Source organism: Silurus meridionalis, chromosome 11, assembly GCF_014805685.1.
Source record: "Silurus meridionalis isolate SWU-2019-XX chromosome 11, ASM1480568v1, whole genome shotgun sequence".
Lineage (NCBI taxonomy): Eukaryota > Metazoa > Chordata > Actinopteri > Siluriformes > Siluridae > Silurus > Silurus meridionalis.
The window spans coordinates 18504293-18520890 of record NC_060894.1 but is presented as its reverse complement, the minus strand read 5'-3'; the positions used below and the strand labels follow the sequence as shown (position 1 = coordinate 18520890).

At 37.6% G+C, this 16598-nt stretch overlaps 1 protein-coding gene across 2 annotated transcripts; it reads right to left on the bottom strand.

Moving 5' to 3' along the window:
• Positions 1-240: 240 nt before the first annotated feature.
• On the bottom strand, positions 241-16563 carry slc7a1a (solute carrier family 7 member 1a). Of its 2 annotated transcripts, none has more exons than XM_046861835.1 (13): positions 16432-16563; positions 11840-11915; positions 10340-10767; positions 9653-9811; positions 9321-9492; positions 8483-8616; positions 7037-7259; positions 6094-6233; positions 4751-4853; positions 4226-4431; positions 3929-4080; positions 3200-3308; positions 241-2551 (listed from the first exon to the last, which is right to left on the bottom strand). In XM_046861835.1, the coding sequence occupies exons 3-13, from the start codon at positions 10707-10709 to the stop codon at positions 2364-2366; spliced, it is 1956 nt and encodes a 651-aa protein (XP_046717791.1). In that variant the 5' UTR covers positions 10710-10767; positions 11840-11915; positions 16432-16563; the 3' UTR covers positions 241-2363. The 2 variants fall into 2 exon arrangements, with proteins under 2 accessions (XP_046717791.1, XP_046717792.1); XM_046861836.1 differs by lacking the exon at positions 6094-6233 and adding an exon at positions 5563-5699 and having other exon boundaries at positions 16432-16562.
• Positions 16564-16598: the final 35 nt, after the last annotated feature.

The following is a 16598-nucleotide window of genomic DNA, read 5'->3' as shown; positions in this document are numbered from 1 at the left end:
AGGGGAAGACATGCAGGTGGTTGGGGTGAAAGAGGCAGATGTAGAGGACAGGAGGGGTATGGAGAAGGTCCATAAAAAGAGTTACAGTACATCTGTACTGAAATAGCTTACATTGCATCTTCCCTTAATACTTCAATGGCATACTTACACATACAGCAATTATAAGACACTGAACATGTAGTATTGCTATTCGTAAAATACAAGATACAGTTTAAAATATGAGAATAAAAAAATGTACCTAACAATTATATTTTTATTTACAGGACCAAATACAAGGCACAGTGATTTGAGCTACAGCACATCTGAACTGTTCCATGTATACAAACAAAACACCAGAAATGGTTAAAAAAAAAAAGGAAAAAAAAAAAAAAAAAGACACTGTTCTAAAATGGCAAACAAATAAGAACAGTGAGGTGTAAACAGCATAACGTTATTTTAACAGGTACACAGTCAATGGGTTGTAGGATGAATACAAATTTAGTTCTCTTCAGGGGAAAAATAATCCAATAACTCTGGTTTATAATCCTGAAACCAACTCACAGCTCAGCTGGTGGGGGTTTGCATCTAATAGAACTTGCAGAAAGTCTACATCATCAAATATATCTAAAAAGTTCAAATGTGTCAGTTTTTGAATGCAGTTTTTTGGGAAAGTGTTATGACTTAAAAGGAAAAAAAACACTTTAGGATATTGGGGAATAAACAATTTTGTGTCAGTAACAATATGTTTATTCGTTACCCCACTGAATTATGTCTTGCTTTTTATTTTACTGTGGTTAATTGTAACAAATGGAATCAGTGACCTTTTCATTGTGGACTAATGCCAGGTAATAGTGGTTATATAATTACAGGGGGAGTCATTATTACAGGACTGATTTTAGTTACTTGTAATTAAGTTTATCACAAATACTTTGTTTAATCTTTCAGTCTAAGAAATCTATGTAAAGCAACTAATCTGTGCCACAGTGGTTTACCACAGAATACGTCTGCTATATCCTTATATATCATAATTGTAATACAATCAACAATTAACAACCAATAATGGAAAAGTTTGAAACTATCCAAATCCTGAGCAAAAAGGTTTCAGTCCTTTGAACTCTAATCAGAATATTTTTGAGTTGGCTATTTAAATTAGAGGTCAATGTGTCTGCAAACTGGAAACAATTACCCAGTACTGGAAATACACTGCCAGGCCAAAAAAAAATATAAAAAATAAAAAATGTTTTGTCGTTTAGTTTAAAATAAGGAATATTAAAATGTAGTAGAAATGCCAAGAAATGTGGTCAGAAAAGATCTTGCTGTCATGCATAATGCCACCTATACAAGTGTCTTAAGGTCAGGTCTAGGCTCAGCACCGTTATATAAATAAATGGTAACATGACAATAAAAAGTTAGCTAAGAACCTGAATGTGCTGAAATGATCCTATACATGGATTTTTGTTCTTCCAAGTGGCACAGAAACTGTTTGCCAAAATTGGCTGAAATTGTAAAAGAACGATAGAGAGAGTGTAAGAAACCACTTCATCTCCATTGAAAGTCTTTGGGTTATGGTAGAGAAGACCTCCATAAAGTGTTCCAACTTTCCAGTCCACAATTCCAGATCACAGGCAAATGCAAATCTGGATGGAAATAAATGCTTCTTCGCATAAGGCGGCCGAATGAATTCATGCAGTAAAGGCAGTGCAACGAAATTGTGGTCTGTGTGACTTTTTTTTGGCCAAGCAATATATAACCTTTTCGTTTGTGTTCACTACCCCTCCACCAGGTGGCGGTAGCGGTAAAAGGAAACGAGTGCTTTCTATAAATACCAGTGAACTAAATCTGGATCAGAGCAGCTTGAACTAGTAGGTAACATTTCACAAAGAGAGTGCAGGCTCAAACTAAAACCTGAAATATGATCACTAAGTAATGTAAGGAGAAGATTTCATCGTGACTAAACTGTTAAATACAAGTCCAAGGAAGTGTCCCTGCTTCTGCTGCAACACGTGTACTGCATGTGTATGCATTGTTCTGATTCAGATTTAACACGTGTAATATTGTAAATGTGCAATCAGACGACGAAGGCAGCCGTCACTGGTCACCGTGTAAAACTGGACACTCGGTATATAATTGAACCTAACAATAATTACTAATTTGCTTTCAGACAAAATGTCCTTAAGCTGTTTCTTTTGGGTTGTAAATTAGAATGATCAAAAATCACCATCCAACAATAGGGCTTTCAGCCTCTAATAAGGTAGTGAGTTATCTAATCAACCACAAAGTTTCGTCTCCTCATGCTCGGTCTGATAATAGTTTGTGCTCTTCAGCGGCCCTGAGTGTTGCATTTTAGAGAGAAGGCAGAGCTGAAGCTCATTTGATCCTCAGTATCAGAGCGAACCCTCTTCATCTTCACCATCCTCCTGTCTGGTGTAGAGAAACGCCTCTTTTTCAGGGGACATGGCATCCCGTTGTGTATTGGTGGATTTACACACATCAGGCTCTTTGTCTGGACTGGAATGAGTCAGGGCACCTTCAGAGCTGTGCCATATTCCATAACCAAAGTAGATAACAAACCCTGGGAAGTAATGCGTGATAAAGAATGAAAGATGAATTTTTGAACAAATTGAAAACATTACACATTTGTGAACATTTTGCAATTCAGTGACAAGAACATACACTATATAGACAAAAGTATTGGGACACCTGACTTTCCCAGGCATATGTGGTTCTTTCACAAACTTATATTGCAAAGCTGAAGGCACACATTTGTATAGGATATTTTTGCATGTGATAGCATTACATTTTCCTTTCACTTGAACTAGGAGACCCAAACCTGTTCCAGCATGACTATGCCCTTGTGCACAAAGCAAACTTAATGAAGATATACTTTAAATAGGTTGGAGTGGAAGATCTCCTGCTGTAGAGCTCTGACCTCTAACACCTTTGGGATAAATCGTAACACTGACTGCACCTCAGGCCTCCTCAACTCACCTACATCAATACCAATCAGCACAAATCTCCACAAGCACACTTCAAGATCTAGGGGAACATCTTTCCAGAAGAGTGGAGGGAACTATAAGGTCAAATTTTTACAAAATGTGGAATGTAATGCTCAAAAAGTACATGCCACACCAGGTGTCCACAAACATCTGGCAATATAGTGTAGTTTTTAAAGTTTCCTTATAAGAATATAGCTCTCTTTCCATCAAATAATCACACATACCAATGCACATCCACACAGCAAAGCGTATCCAGGTCCCTCTGTCCAGCTGCATCATCAGATACACATTAACAAACATGCTAACCACAGGGAGGAAGGGTAACAGAGGCACCTGCAAGCCAAAATGTCAAATCATTGAAGTGAAGAATACAAAAGTGACATTTTGTAGGAATTGATTTGTAATACAATGTTGGATAAAGCTTGTGTGATTTACTAAATGCCAAAATCATTCACTCTGACAGGTTGTTTATAACCTGTATATAACTCATAAGTCTGTGTGTATTTTATATATGCATATGCAACAATGAAAAATGTATAGCAAAATAATAAATCAACAAGATTCATTAAAATCAACAAGTCTCTGAATCAGGTTACTGTCTGCTGAATTACATGTTCCCCCAGTGTCGATGTTGGTCTCTATAGGTTTTTTGCCTTTGTTAGATTGATTCTAGGTGTAAAAGTCTCGGTTACACGGTGCCCTACAGCCGAGTCTCATCCAGGGTATATTCCAATCTTAAACCCAGTGTTCCTGCAATGATCCTTATATATGTAAAATAACTGGCCAGCCTTATATCTGTGTAATTTATACTGATGACATCATGACCATCATGACATAAATGGTGCAAATCAAAAAAGGTATACATGTCAAGATGTGGATTTCTGGATTTTATCCTTTTGCCCACACAATTGTTCTATATAATAAAACATATAATAATACAGGGCCTTGCTCACCTTAAAAGAGAGCTTGCTTTTATTTTCTGGCTGCCTCCAGATAAGGAAGGTGAGAAGGAGACACACCATTGCAATGACACTGAGCGTTGCTGCGCTCCAGCTTGCGATGCCACCCTGGACAGCCACGATGCAGAAAGTCAGGATCAGGAAACCTACATTGAAAAAAAAACCTTCAGGGACTTCAGAGTATTGTGTACATGTGTGTGTACACCTCCAGCAAATTATACTTAGTAGTTTATGTACAGTATGTTCGTTTTTTTATTCTAGCTACGTATTTTCCTGCATTCATGTCCTTACCAAGCAAGCTTGCACAGATATTGACGGCAGAACTAGAAAGGCCAGATGGCTCGGTGTTATTAGGAAAAAGCAGTGTTTTGAAACTGAAACGTTCCTCGAAGCCAGGCAGAATGCCCATACTCGTAGTACTAAAAGATTCTCTCATCTCCACCTCCTCATTTGTGCTTGCTATCTGGTAGCCCTGAGCGTGCTGATCTGGTTGATACCTGCAACACAAAAATATGCACCTTAAGGTTTTTTCCACAGCGATCCCATTTAATCTCAACACTTTCTCAGTATTGTTTAGTATTTTTTATTAGTGAATGGGATATTTTTTTGGGGATAGATATAGTAGGCAATTTGGATCTACAGTTTCCAAAAAGTATGCATTGTATATTATTGATATTAGACAACAGATGTTGACTTAAAACATGACCTACCATTGTTTCTTGGTGGAAGTAAGTAGAAGTATTTTTTGTGTGAAATGTGTACTGCAATTATTCAGGGTAGTATTTACTGATGACTAGACTGATTTACTCATCTCACCTGAGCACCAGCACACATGCAGCAACCAAAGTGTAAGCCAGGAGTGTGCCGATGGACATAAGATCAACCAGATCCTTCAGGTCAAACAGGAAAGCCATGATAGCTGTGCAGGGACAAAAAGAGCATATCCACAATCTATGACATACTCCCATTATTTGGAAATGAACCTAAAAAAAATAAGTATGTTTTTTTATTTATTTATAGAATGTAACCATGCATCACTCAATGTTACCAGAAATAATTAAATATGTAGAAATTCAATCATCTGTTATAAACTTCCAATGTTTAAAAACACAAACATAGTTTATTAAAATACTACAGACTTGATGAATAATTGACATTGTTGCTTTAGCAATGTTTTCATCTAAATGTTACATCATGGGACATTTTTCCATGCTACGTAGTTTTCACAGACCCATATTCTCTTACATTGTTTAAAGTTTTTTTTTATCATTCTTTGCTCAAGAAAATGCAAACAACGAGAATCTTGACTCCCAGAGAAAGTTTAAACATTATTCACATATCAGCAGGACATTATCTTAAAGGCTTGATTTTGAAAAAAGTGGGAAAACAAAGGGGACTACTAAAACAGTCATTGCTACTAAGATCTACGATGTGCAATGTCAACTTATATCCATGAGTACCATGTGCCAAGTGTTTGTGATGAGTTACGTCGGCCATGGAGGATTAAAGGAACTCACTCCTGTTCTAGAAAGGTCTAAACTCTAAGTTTGTGGTGTAAACAATAACACGGTATCTATGACTACATCAAAGAAAGTTTCCATGTTTCCTCTGGCAGGTGTTGTTCTTACCGGACAATACCCCTGCAGCCATTGTGGCTATGATGGGCGTCTTCCTCTTGCTTACACGTGCCAGAAAAGAGAAGAGAAGTCCATCTCGGGACATGGCATAGATAATACGAGGGAGGGGAAACATGGAACCAAGGAGACTGGGCATGGGAAAATGGATAGATGAGGGGAGGTAATGAAAGGTGTGCATAATAAAGTCAAGTCAAGAAGCTTTTATTGTCATTTCAAACATATGTAGCTTAAGCAGGACACAGTGAAATGAGACAACGTTCCTCCAAAACCCAGGTGCTAATAACAGGCAAAAACAGGAAAGCAGTTGGATTAGTTGTGGGAGACGTGGTGTCTATCGTTTAAAATGTGTTAGGAGGCAATCAAAGTTTCTGACTCCAACAGAGAAACCCAGCAGACACCCAACACCACTTAGACATCAGCAGATACTGCATGCACTTTGGCTGTGCTCAAAAGGATAGGTTTTAAATTGGGTCTTAAACTCAAGACCAGTGCATTGTTAGTAGTATTAAGAGCCTTTCTCACCTGCCAGAAAGCCAGATGTTAGAGAAGCAGATAAGGGGGTTTTTGTTTTGGGGTTGATTTCAGCCATGTATTTGAAGATCAGTCCGTCATCTGCCATTGCCCACAAGACCCGGGGCATTGGGAACATGGCACCAATCAGGCTAGCATGAGAGATTGGGGAGAAGAAAAGGCCATGCCATGCATGTAAAAGAGTGACAAACTACGGCAAAGTGCATTCACAGTCACTGATGAAACCCAAACAGCAGACAGCGCCACCGTGGTTTTAGCAGAATAAGCATTGAACAAAGAGACACAAAGTACAGTGCACTAAATACAACCCTGAATTATTCTGTCTTCTGAGCAAACTAAGGATCATTTTATTGGCTAAAGAAACAAACATTAAATAGTTTGATCAGTACTACATTCTATAAATGTATAAACAGCTGCGTAGCAGAATGGAAAATTCATAGCATCATGCAAGAAATACGATATATAATGGTTATTATGCTGAAACACATGCTTTTAAAGATGTGCTATTAACCAAGGCAAAATATGTACTATATTAGACATTCCTGGAAAAAACCTAGATAAATTAACTTAAAAAAAAAAAACAACAACAACAAGTAATATTTTTAGCTATGGGGTTCATAAATGCAACCTCAGACAAATATACACACGCAACTCCATGCATACATACACAGGGCACAGAACCTGATCACCTCCTTTCATTTCCTGTTACACCTACATTAGTGTGTAATGAGATTTTAGAAGACCATAAAAAAGTTTAGCCCAAATTGATTTTCATTTGGAAGTTCTGCATGTTGCCAGATTTAATATTAATATATCAGTATTGATATTCAAATCATAGAGAAGAAGGAGGACAAGGAGGAAAAGGAGGCAGGGCTGAACTGAACTCTGCTGTTTATACAACATTCTACATGTAAAAACGTAGTTTCATGCTTACCTGGTGGAGAGGGCACACAGAGAGCCTACAGCTACTGCATATGTGGCTCCCTCCCAGCCTACATATTTAAAGGCCACAGGAATTGGGCTTTTCTTGTCCAGCATGTAGTACGGCATCATCATAGTAAGAGCAGCTGATACGCCAAAGTAGGCAACAAAGCAGATGAGGAGAGAGGAGACGATGCCAATGGGAATGGCTCTCTGAGGATTCTTCACCTCCTCACCTAAGAGAAATTTAAGTGGCTTAGGAAAAACTGCAATGTCCTCAAAGCCATTGTATAGCATTGAACATTTTGAGATTTGCTGACCAAAAAAAGGCCTAAAGCCACACAAAATGTACACATTGTAAACCCATCTTATCTCCTAAGAAACAATGGTGAATATGCACTGCAGGCATATTAGAGTTAAAGCATCTGCACCATTTCCTTGTGAAAGGGCTCACAAAGACTATGCATCCATTGTCAACGAAGGCAGGGAAATCCAAATTCATCAAATCTTTAATTTTTTTACATTTTTATTATGTAACAAAACAAGCTTTGTGCTTTGCATAATGACAACCGGTCTGTGAATTCAGCTACATTACAACGATAAAATACACAGTAAAAACTTGAAGTTCACATTTTAATGAACTTATCACACTCCATAATTAATTAACATGCAAATAATTCATTCTATAAGCCCTAGATAGATCATATTATCTGCATTTATTTTCTGTAAGGTTCAGTGTGCTCTGGGGAGAAAGACATGCCCAGGCAAACACAATCCAAGTTCCACCAATCAGAGCTGAAAACACAGGGGTGTGAACTTATACTGAATGTATAATGCTGCTCTTCTGGCAGTAGAAAATGTTGCTTGAATAAGTGTTAAGAAAAAGGGAACCTGTACAGAAGCATCTAACGTGGAGATAACCAGCGTGCTACTGTGTCATAAAAATGTCCTTAAAAATTCTCACTTTTAAGGCTATTCATAACCTTGCCCCTTCCTATTTGTACGATCTTCTCCGTATTAATTTCCTCCTTGTTTTCTTAGATCTTCCTCATCTCTCCTCCTGTTTCTTCTGCTCCTCCCAGCACCATGGGGCGTAGGGAACTCTTGTTGCTCTGCTTCCCAGCTGTGGAACTCTTTACCTCCATACATTAGAGGTAAATACACACATTCTCTTCTTAAATCTTATAGGCCCGGTCACACAGCCAATCATACTCGTATTAAGTCTTTTGTGATTGTTGTTTGTATATCTCATAAGCTGTACACATTGCTTCTAGATGCTGTTTTCTATGCTTTGTCTTGTAACTTATTTTGCGGTGTCCATGAGTGTTTAGAAAGGTGCCTATAAATAAAATGTATTATTATTATTATAAATCTGATCTTAGCCAAATCTGGTTTTAAAAAAACACCAGGTGATTAAAAGTTTCCACTTCCATCCACTGCCTCATATACACATCCTCACCTGTTGTGGCAATGCAGTCAAACCCAACAAATGCATAGAAGCAGGTTGCAGCTCCAGAGAGGACTCCGGTAAAGCCAAACGGCATAAATCCACCCATTCCCAAGCTCTCTGCAAATTCCTTAGACTCTGTTGTACTTTTCATTAAGAAAAAGAAAGAACAAAAAGAACAGATATAACAGAATATTATACATAATATGTTAAATATAGTATTGCTTTATAATGAAATGCAGCACATTTGGTTTTGTTTGTTTGCACTACAGTGCAGTTGAATTCTAAGTTCTTTTTGGTTAAAAGATTGATTAATCTTAGCAGATCTCATAGTAAAGTGAAATTTATCACTTTATCGCTAATAAATAATGCTTTATACTTGTCACATGTGAAATTGTCTCTTCACATATTCCAGCAATGTTAAAAAGTTGGGGTCAGAGCGCAGGGTCTGCTATGATACGGAGCCCCTGAACAAAGAGGGTCTTGGGCCCTTGAACAAGCGGCAGCTTGGTGAAACTAGGGCTTAAACCCCGGACCTCCCAATCAGTAACCCAGAGCCTTAATCACTGAGCTACCACATCACATGTATGACATAGTTCTTTAATAAATAAAAATGATAATCTTTAACTTTTGTAATTTTTTCCCTTATATCATCAAAATGACATTTACCATTTACACTTTACATTGGTAAAATGTGGCACAACCCCACAAAACCCAATCCACTGCCAGTGACCCATAAACCACACACTAATTATCTACTATCAGCATGGAAATAGCTTTAGATTTGATAATGAACCTGCTGTACTGGGAAGCACAACAGAAAGGAGATCAGCTTCTGCATGCTGCTCACTTGAATCCTGAGAAGTTGGTGGCATTGAGAAGCTCATCAGGACTCAGTTGCCAGTTCTTGAGTGTGCCCTTAACCAGGCCTGATACCACCATGAACAGCAGAACCAGGATATTGATGCAGGTGAAAACCTTAGTGACCATGGCGGACTCCTTTACTCCAAATGCCAGCAAGCCTGTGTCAAAAAAGGGAATATTTATAATCCGCATTATAATAATTAGTAATCACACACAAAAAAAATCATAAAAACCATAGGATTAAATTAATTTCTTTTGAAATAAACTTAAATTATGTGTGTGTGAATTGTGTTTGGATTATATGACTTATTAAAGTACCTGTGAGACTCAGTATAATGGCCACTGCGAACACGTCCGGGTAATCAGCCAACACACCTGGGACCTTCATGCTCATGTACTGATGACAAAAGTGCTCAATTTGTTTGCCGATTAGCTCATCGAATGTAGCGCTCCAGGCACGAGCTACACTGGCTGTGCCTTTCCAAATAAAATGTAATACAATTATGTTGCAGGGAAACTGTTCAAAAAATAGTTAAAGTAATGATAAAGTATTTCATAAGGCTGATTTAATGAAAGAAATTCAGAGATTAATCCAGAAAAACAGAACGCAAAATAAAATTTAAATTTGGTGTAACACTTTAAGTTGTTGTATACACTCATAGATCATGTTAATAGGAACACCCGTTTCCCTGCTCATTTATCTGCCTTTAGGTTTAATGTATTGTGCATTCCGAGATGCCTATCTGCTAACCACGGTTGCAAAGAGTGGTGATCTTTCTCAGAACTGACTGGATGCTTTTTTTTCTTTATAAACTACAGATTTTGCTACATGCAAAATCCCAGGCACAGAGCAGGCAGTCTGGCACCAACAACTATTCCAAGTGTTCCTATTAAAATAGCCGGTGAGTGCATATGGACAAAGATAAACACATGGCACATAGTTTTTTTACTTTGACAATAATAATGAACTTAAAGTCTGTATAGGTTCTGCATGTATTGCCTTACCTATGATATAAGAAAGGATCAAATTCCACCCAGTAATGAAGGCCCAGAGCTCTCCTACTGTCACATAGCTGTACAGATAAGCAGAGCCTGTCTTCGGTACCCGTGCCCCGAACTCAGCGTAACACAGGCCAGCCAGCACTGATGCCATGGCAGCGATGAGGAAGGACAGCACGATGGCAGGCCCGGCATTTTCTCGTGCCACTGCCCCCGCAAGGACGTACACTCCAGCTCCAAGAGTACTACCCACTCCCAGAGCCACTAGGTCGAATGTGTTAAGACATCGTGAGAGACGAGAGTCTTCCAAACTGCAGTCCACCACTTTCACCCGCAGTAGCTGCTTGCCAAAACTCAGAAGCTTCTGCAAAACCATGGCTCATCTGATCTGGTTTGATCTGGCTTGATCTAATCCGTTTCCACACACAGCCTACCTAAAGGAATGGCAAGAAATGGAAGTGAACTGGTGTTCGATTTTAATAAATAGTTTGCCAAAAAAATGACTGAATGGTGTGTTACGGTGTATTTCAGAAATTACGGCATTTTTCATCACAAGATGATTTTCAATTGATTGATCCACTCTCATATTGCATGCTGCTTTGTTTGACCCATTTAAGTCACACTAAGATATCCATTTATTATCAATTGTAGATCAGTATTTAAAAAAAAAAGGGAACATTTTGTACCTCCAGCTCTAGTGTACAACCTGGCAGCAATAAGCGGGTGTGTAATGATTTATAGATTAAAAAATCTCCACTCAGGAAAGAACGTCATTCATGTACGCTTATATAAGAAGGCAGGGGAATTAACTTGATCCAAAACAAAAGCAAATACAGGGCATTGTAAAAGCAACTCCAGAATAGTAACAAGGCTTTATAATCAAGAAAAAGATTAACAGTCAAATGATGCAACATCAAACTCTGACTACGTAACATGCTATATAAAAAAGAGAGCAGGTCAGTAATAAGAGTGACACCATAACAACAACAATATTAAACACAAAAAGGCTCACTGGTATTTTACTTGAGAATTGGGTGCTATAAAATGTGTCAGAGATTAATTAAAAGTCAACTTCATGGTCTCTGGCCCTTTAAGGTCTCCCATGTCAAGCACGCATTAGTCTGGACATACCTCTTCAAATTACACTTGCCTACAGTCACGTTTTCTGTACAGTTCAAATTGTACTTAAAACTAAAATTTCTTCATTCATATGAGTTATTCGTAATTTCAGTTATAATAAACTCTAAATAAATGTGTCAGAAATGCATTTTCTTGTAAAAAGTCAGTTTCCTTTCCGTTTTAATAAGACATGCCATGAAGCAAATTGCAATCAGAACAGCTGTTTGGAACAACTGTTTTAAAAAAAGAATTCCACAAAATGAGATTTACCGCCAACACAACACGAAAAAAAAAATCCCCGAAACAAATCAAATTTGTGCACACTAGTGGAAGCCGACCCAATAACCCCTCTACCACAGCAAAGAAGTGAGGATACAAGAGCTTTACCTGCTGTTAGCAAGTGTGAGATCTTTGTATGAACTCCTGTCTGCTCCTGGCGACCCCAATCTCTCTTACTGCTGCCCTACAAATAGAACATTGACACATCACATGTTCAAGTTATTCCAGGCAGACTCTGTGTATATGCGTGTTCACTGAGGCACATTCAGGCCTTCGACTTCCCAAACCGTTCTAAGAAAGACACACTCACGGAAGCCACTGAGGCCAGTGTTTAACTAGACAGCACAAATGGGAAAATGAAAATGGCTGCTGGACTTCAATAGGTTGTACATTGTAAATAGAAAGAAGGGCAGTAGGTACTGAAGAGAACACATACAGCGGGGTGCAAAAGTCAGCAACGAGAAGTTGGAAGTAAACTAGAGGTTTAAGATTTTGAACATTTTACAATAAATAAAGGTGATATGTAATAAAATCCAACATTTAGGATATGTTCTAGGTCAGAATTTAAATTTAACTAAATTTGTGATATTGCAAATACATAATTACAAATCATAAAGTCTTTGTCCATTTCCTAGAAGCATGTGTTCACCAACAGTGCCATGAATTTGATCTAATATGGATTGTCTCCAAAACCTAAAGGTCAGCGGTCTACATCTTTATAGGATGGAACATTTTGCTCAAGTTATGGCTGATAAGATGTACAAATGCTAAACAGAAGCTAGTAGCCTCAAATGCTCCATTAAACTTGTACGTAATTGCGAATGAATTTTAAATTTCTTCTAAGTATTCAGTGTCTGCTCTAAGAGATACCCTCTTGTAGATAACCATTTTTTCAGCCAGATCACACTCATACAATCCAGATCTCCGGAGAACGTATCAGCATGGAATGACATTCCACAGGGGGGGATATAAGGCTATGTGCAGTGTTCATTTATAGTGAGTATGGAAAGAGCTGTGGGCGTTAAATCAATCTAGACAGCTCCAGCTGGAACAGACAGCAAGGTAGATAGAACATGCATTGAACATCTGACATTGCTTGTGTTACTGGACAAGGAGACCACCACTGTCCACACACACACACACACACACACACACACACACACACACACACACACACACACACACACACACACACACACACACAAGATAAATTAAGCAGGTGGGAAGAGCAGGGGTGTGGTGTGTAAATGTCCAATCATTTTGCAGAGCTTTGTTATGGTGTATAACATGCAACACATGATATCAAGGTTCTAGTTAGGTTACTTTTAAGAATTCGAAACACAAACATTAGGAGTCACAGGATTGCTGTGGTCTTTTCTCGTTGGTGACAGGAAAGTAGTATTTTAAAATGTTTTCATGAGCTTATCCTCATGAAAACATTCACGAGCTATGACGTTAGACACTTTTCAGTCGGTCACCTTGATCATATAAAAAACAAATTGTTCTGACCAGCAAAGGCTGGACAAACATACAAACAGGCAATGAGTATAATTATATATATATAGCTATATGAGCTGTCTAGCGTAGATCCAGACCCAAACTTATAAATCAAATATGGCAGTAATATATTCGCATAGAACACTTATAACGGTCATCTGACAGACTTCAAACATAGTTTGGATTTCTGTTGCCTGAAAGGCTTTATAGGAGATTAATATTTTATCGTTATGTCATTATGTTGTAATCTACTCACACCCAACATGTGAAATGCCACAGAACTAAATTGTGTGCCTATGTAATTTAATATCAAGCTTAGATTATGGTGTAAAAAATACACAATATTATACAAACACTGAGAATTCAATGTCAAATGTAGTTATAATGCTTTAGTCAAATTACAGATATGGACAGCTATAATATATGTATCTTGAAATGTCAGGCAGATTTGAACAGAAGCTCAATTTCCAGCTTACATGGGGATCACAGCCAACAGCCAAAAGGGTCAAACATATTAGGATTCAAGATCATACAATGATCCAAATATGGAAACAAATTAGCTGCCTGATTTTGAGAGTGAATTGTCCATAATTACTGGCCCTTACAATAAGCAAAAATGATTGATTTTATGTTTTGTTTTGTACATTCAAATACAATAATACTAAAAACATACTTTTCCAGACAAATTTGGTTCTTTCTCAAACTTCTATCACGAAGTTGTATGTAAATAATTGTATAGGATGTCTTTTAAAGTGCTTGTATTGAATTTCCCTTTCATTTGAATTAGGAGACTCAAACCTGTTCCAACATGACAATGCTCCTGCGCACAAAGCCAGCTTCAAGAAGATGGTTGACACGATTTGTAATGAAAGATCGTGAATGACCTGCTATAAAGCGCTGATCTCAACCCTATTGAAGACCTTTGGGATGAGCTGAAGCAATACCTGCACCCCAGGCTTCCTCATCTCACCTATATCAGTACTTGGCTTTCCAACCACCCTTGTGGATGAATGAGCACAAATCTCTACAAGCATACGATAAAATCTAGTTAAACATATTCCCAGAAGAATTAGATGTTCAAAAACCTTTTATTAAGCTTATGAACAGATGTCAACAAACTTGTGTTCATATATTGTATTTGTTGAAATAATTATTTCTTTCTCAGAAATATGTGCACCAATATAATTGACCCTAAAATCAAAAATTATAGTTCATGTGGTCATTTGTTGTCAAAGCAGCCAATACCCAGAACTGGTAATAAATATGGAGGATCATTGAATACTTTGTGAAAATGGTCTAACAAAAATCTATACTATCAGGAATTCTGCTCAGGGGCAAACACCTAAATTAAACACCTAAATTAAAGAGACACAAAATCAATTCTCTGAGACAGAACACGGAGTGTAAGGTGGGGACACAGACTAAATTATACATTTGCCCATCCTGTGGTTTTGGATCCACCACAACCCTGTGCAGAATAATGTGGTTACAGAAGATGAACCATCAACTGAATAAAAATGAATAATGAATGATTTATCTGATTCGTGCAACCTGATTTCAATCATTATAGAGGAAACAATATAACAACAAACTTGGACCATCTATTATCAGGATAATAAAATAGTTGATAATCTAAAAGAAATGTGGATCTTTGAGCGTGATGCACATAATCTAACAAGTCTATATAACAGGAATTTGACTGTAGTTCACTGAGCAAAATGATTATCAGAACAGAATACAGAATTCAGACAATTTAATCTATTGTGATAATAGTGATAATAAGCATGTCTGCTCTTTTGTGTTATAGGTTTTGCTATTAAAACTCACATTAAATTAAAATTACAATTAAAATGACATTTTTTTTTGTTTTGTTTTTTATTGATGATTCAACTACACTTTTCTACAAGGGTGGGACAAATAAAACTTCCTTTCGGCTTCTCCCATTAGGGGTCGCCACAGCGGATCATCCGCATGTTTGATTTGGCACATGTTTTGGACAAATAAAGACCTTAAATTCATTTCCTACAGGAATCTAAACATTAAGAACAGGACCTAGGGCTCAGTGGTTACTATGTTGGCCTTCTTAACTGAAAGTTATAGGTTTAAACCCCAGCACCCCTGCTTTGCTACTCTTGGGCCCCTGAGCAAGGCCCTTTAACCACAACTGCTTAGTTGTAAGTCACTCTTTACATGTGACTGCAGAACTCATCCATTGATTTTTTTTAAACAATAAACAATGCAAAGAAATGTGATTTTCATTATAGAATATTTTACAAAATATTTGTCAAACATATCTGGTCCTGGTTTTGTGATATTTTAGGTAATGTTTTTGGAGAATTAGTAGATTGGAAAGATCCAAATGCTATTATTAATAATACTATTTATATTGGTTAAGGAAAATAAATAATAGTAATGTGTCTGCAATGCAAGCCTTTATGTAAAAAACAACAACAACAACACAAACAAAAAGGAAATAAAGGGTATATCCAATATTGGTCAAAGTCATATAAACACAGATGTCAGACATGGCCTATTTAAACCATAAAAGCCTATTTACAACATAATCCGTGTTGTTGTGGACACAAAAGAGAGATGGAAAACTCAGATCTTGAAGATAAACAGTTCATTCTCGTGTGTTAAGAATGCATGAGGGGGGTAAAGGGGTAAGGTCACACAATCTTGTGATTATTGGAAATATCTTTTAGACCCAACACAGCTACAGAGCCGCGCATGCGCACTGGCAAATTCACAGTAACAGCTGCAGTTTCTTAACTAACAGTTTGTACTGTAAATACTGAAGATTGTGTATGTGGCAAAACAAAGCTGGCTGAGTCATTTTATTGTATTTATTGTATTATTAGACTTGTGCCTCATTGAATTATGGAATCATACCTTTTTTCAGCCCCCCCCAAACAAACTACAATTTAAGTGTTTGTACAAATGTTATATAAAAGGAAAACTACGTGTAACACAGTCATATTAGGATTTAGATCACTAACACAGACAACTGTTTGGAACCAGAATAGAGAAGTCGACAGGAAATGGTTTGTCAGAATAGGACGCCACCTGTGGTCCATGAAACTTCTTAGGAGAGATGCCAAATACATTTCTACACACGCACGTGCCAAATCACCACGTGGAAGGAAACACTGCAAATGTCAAGATTTTCTGTAGTCAAGAAAAAAAAAAGAAAATAGTCTTACCTTAAATCCACTATCCAGTGAGTGCACGCTCACAGAAAACTCGGTTCCTGCAAAAGGACAGTGTGTTCGAGGTTTTTTTGGCTCAGGGTGGGATTTAAATGGGGCGTTCGCCTCTTTCTTCATCTTTATAGGAGCAAACATCAGCTCCGCCCGAGCTCTGGGACTGG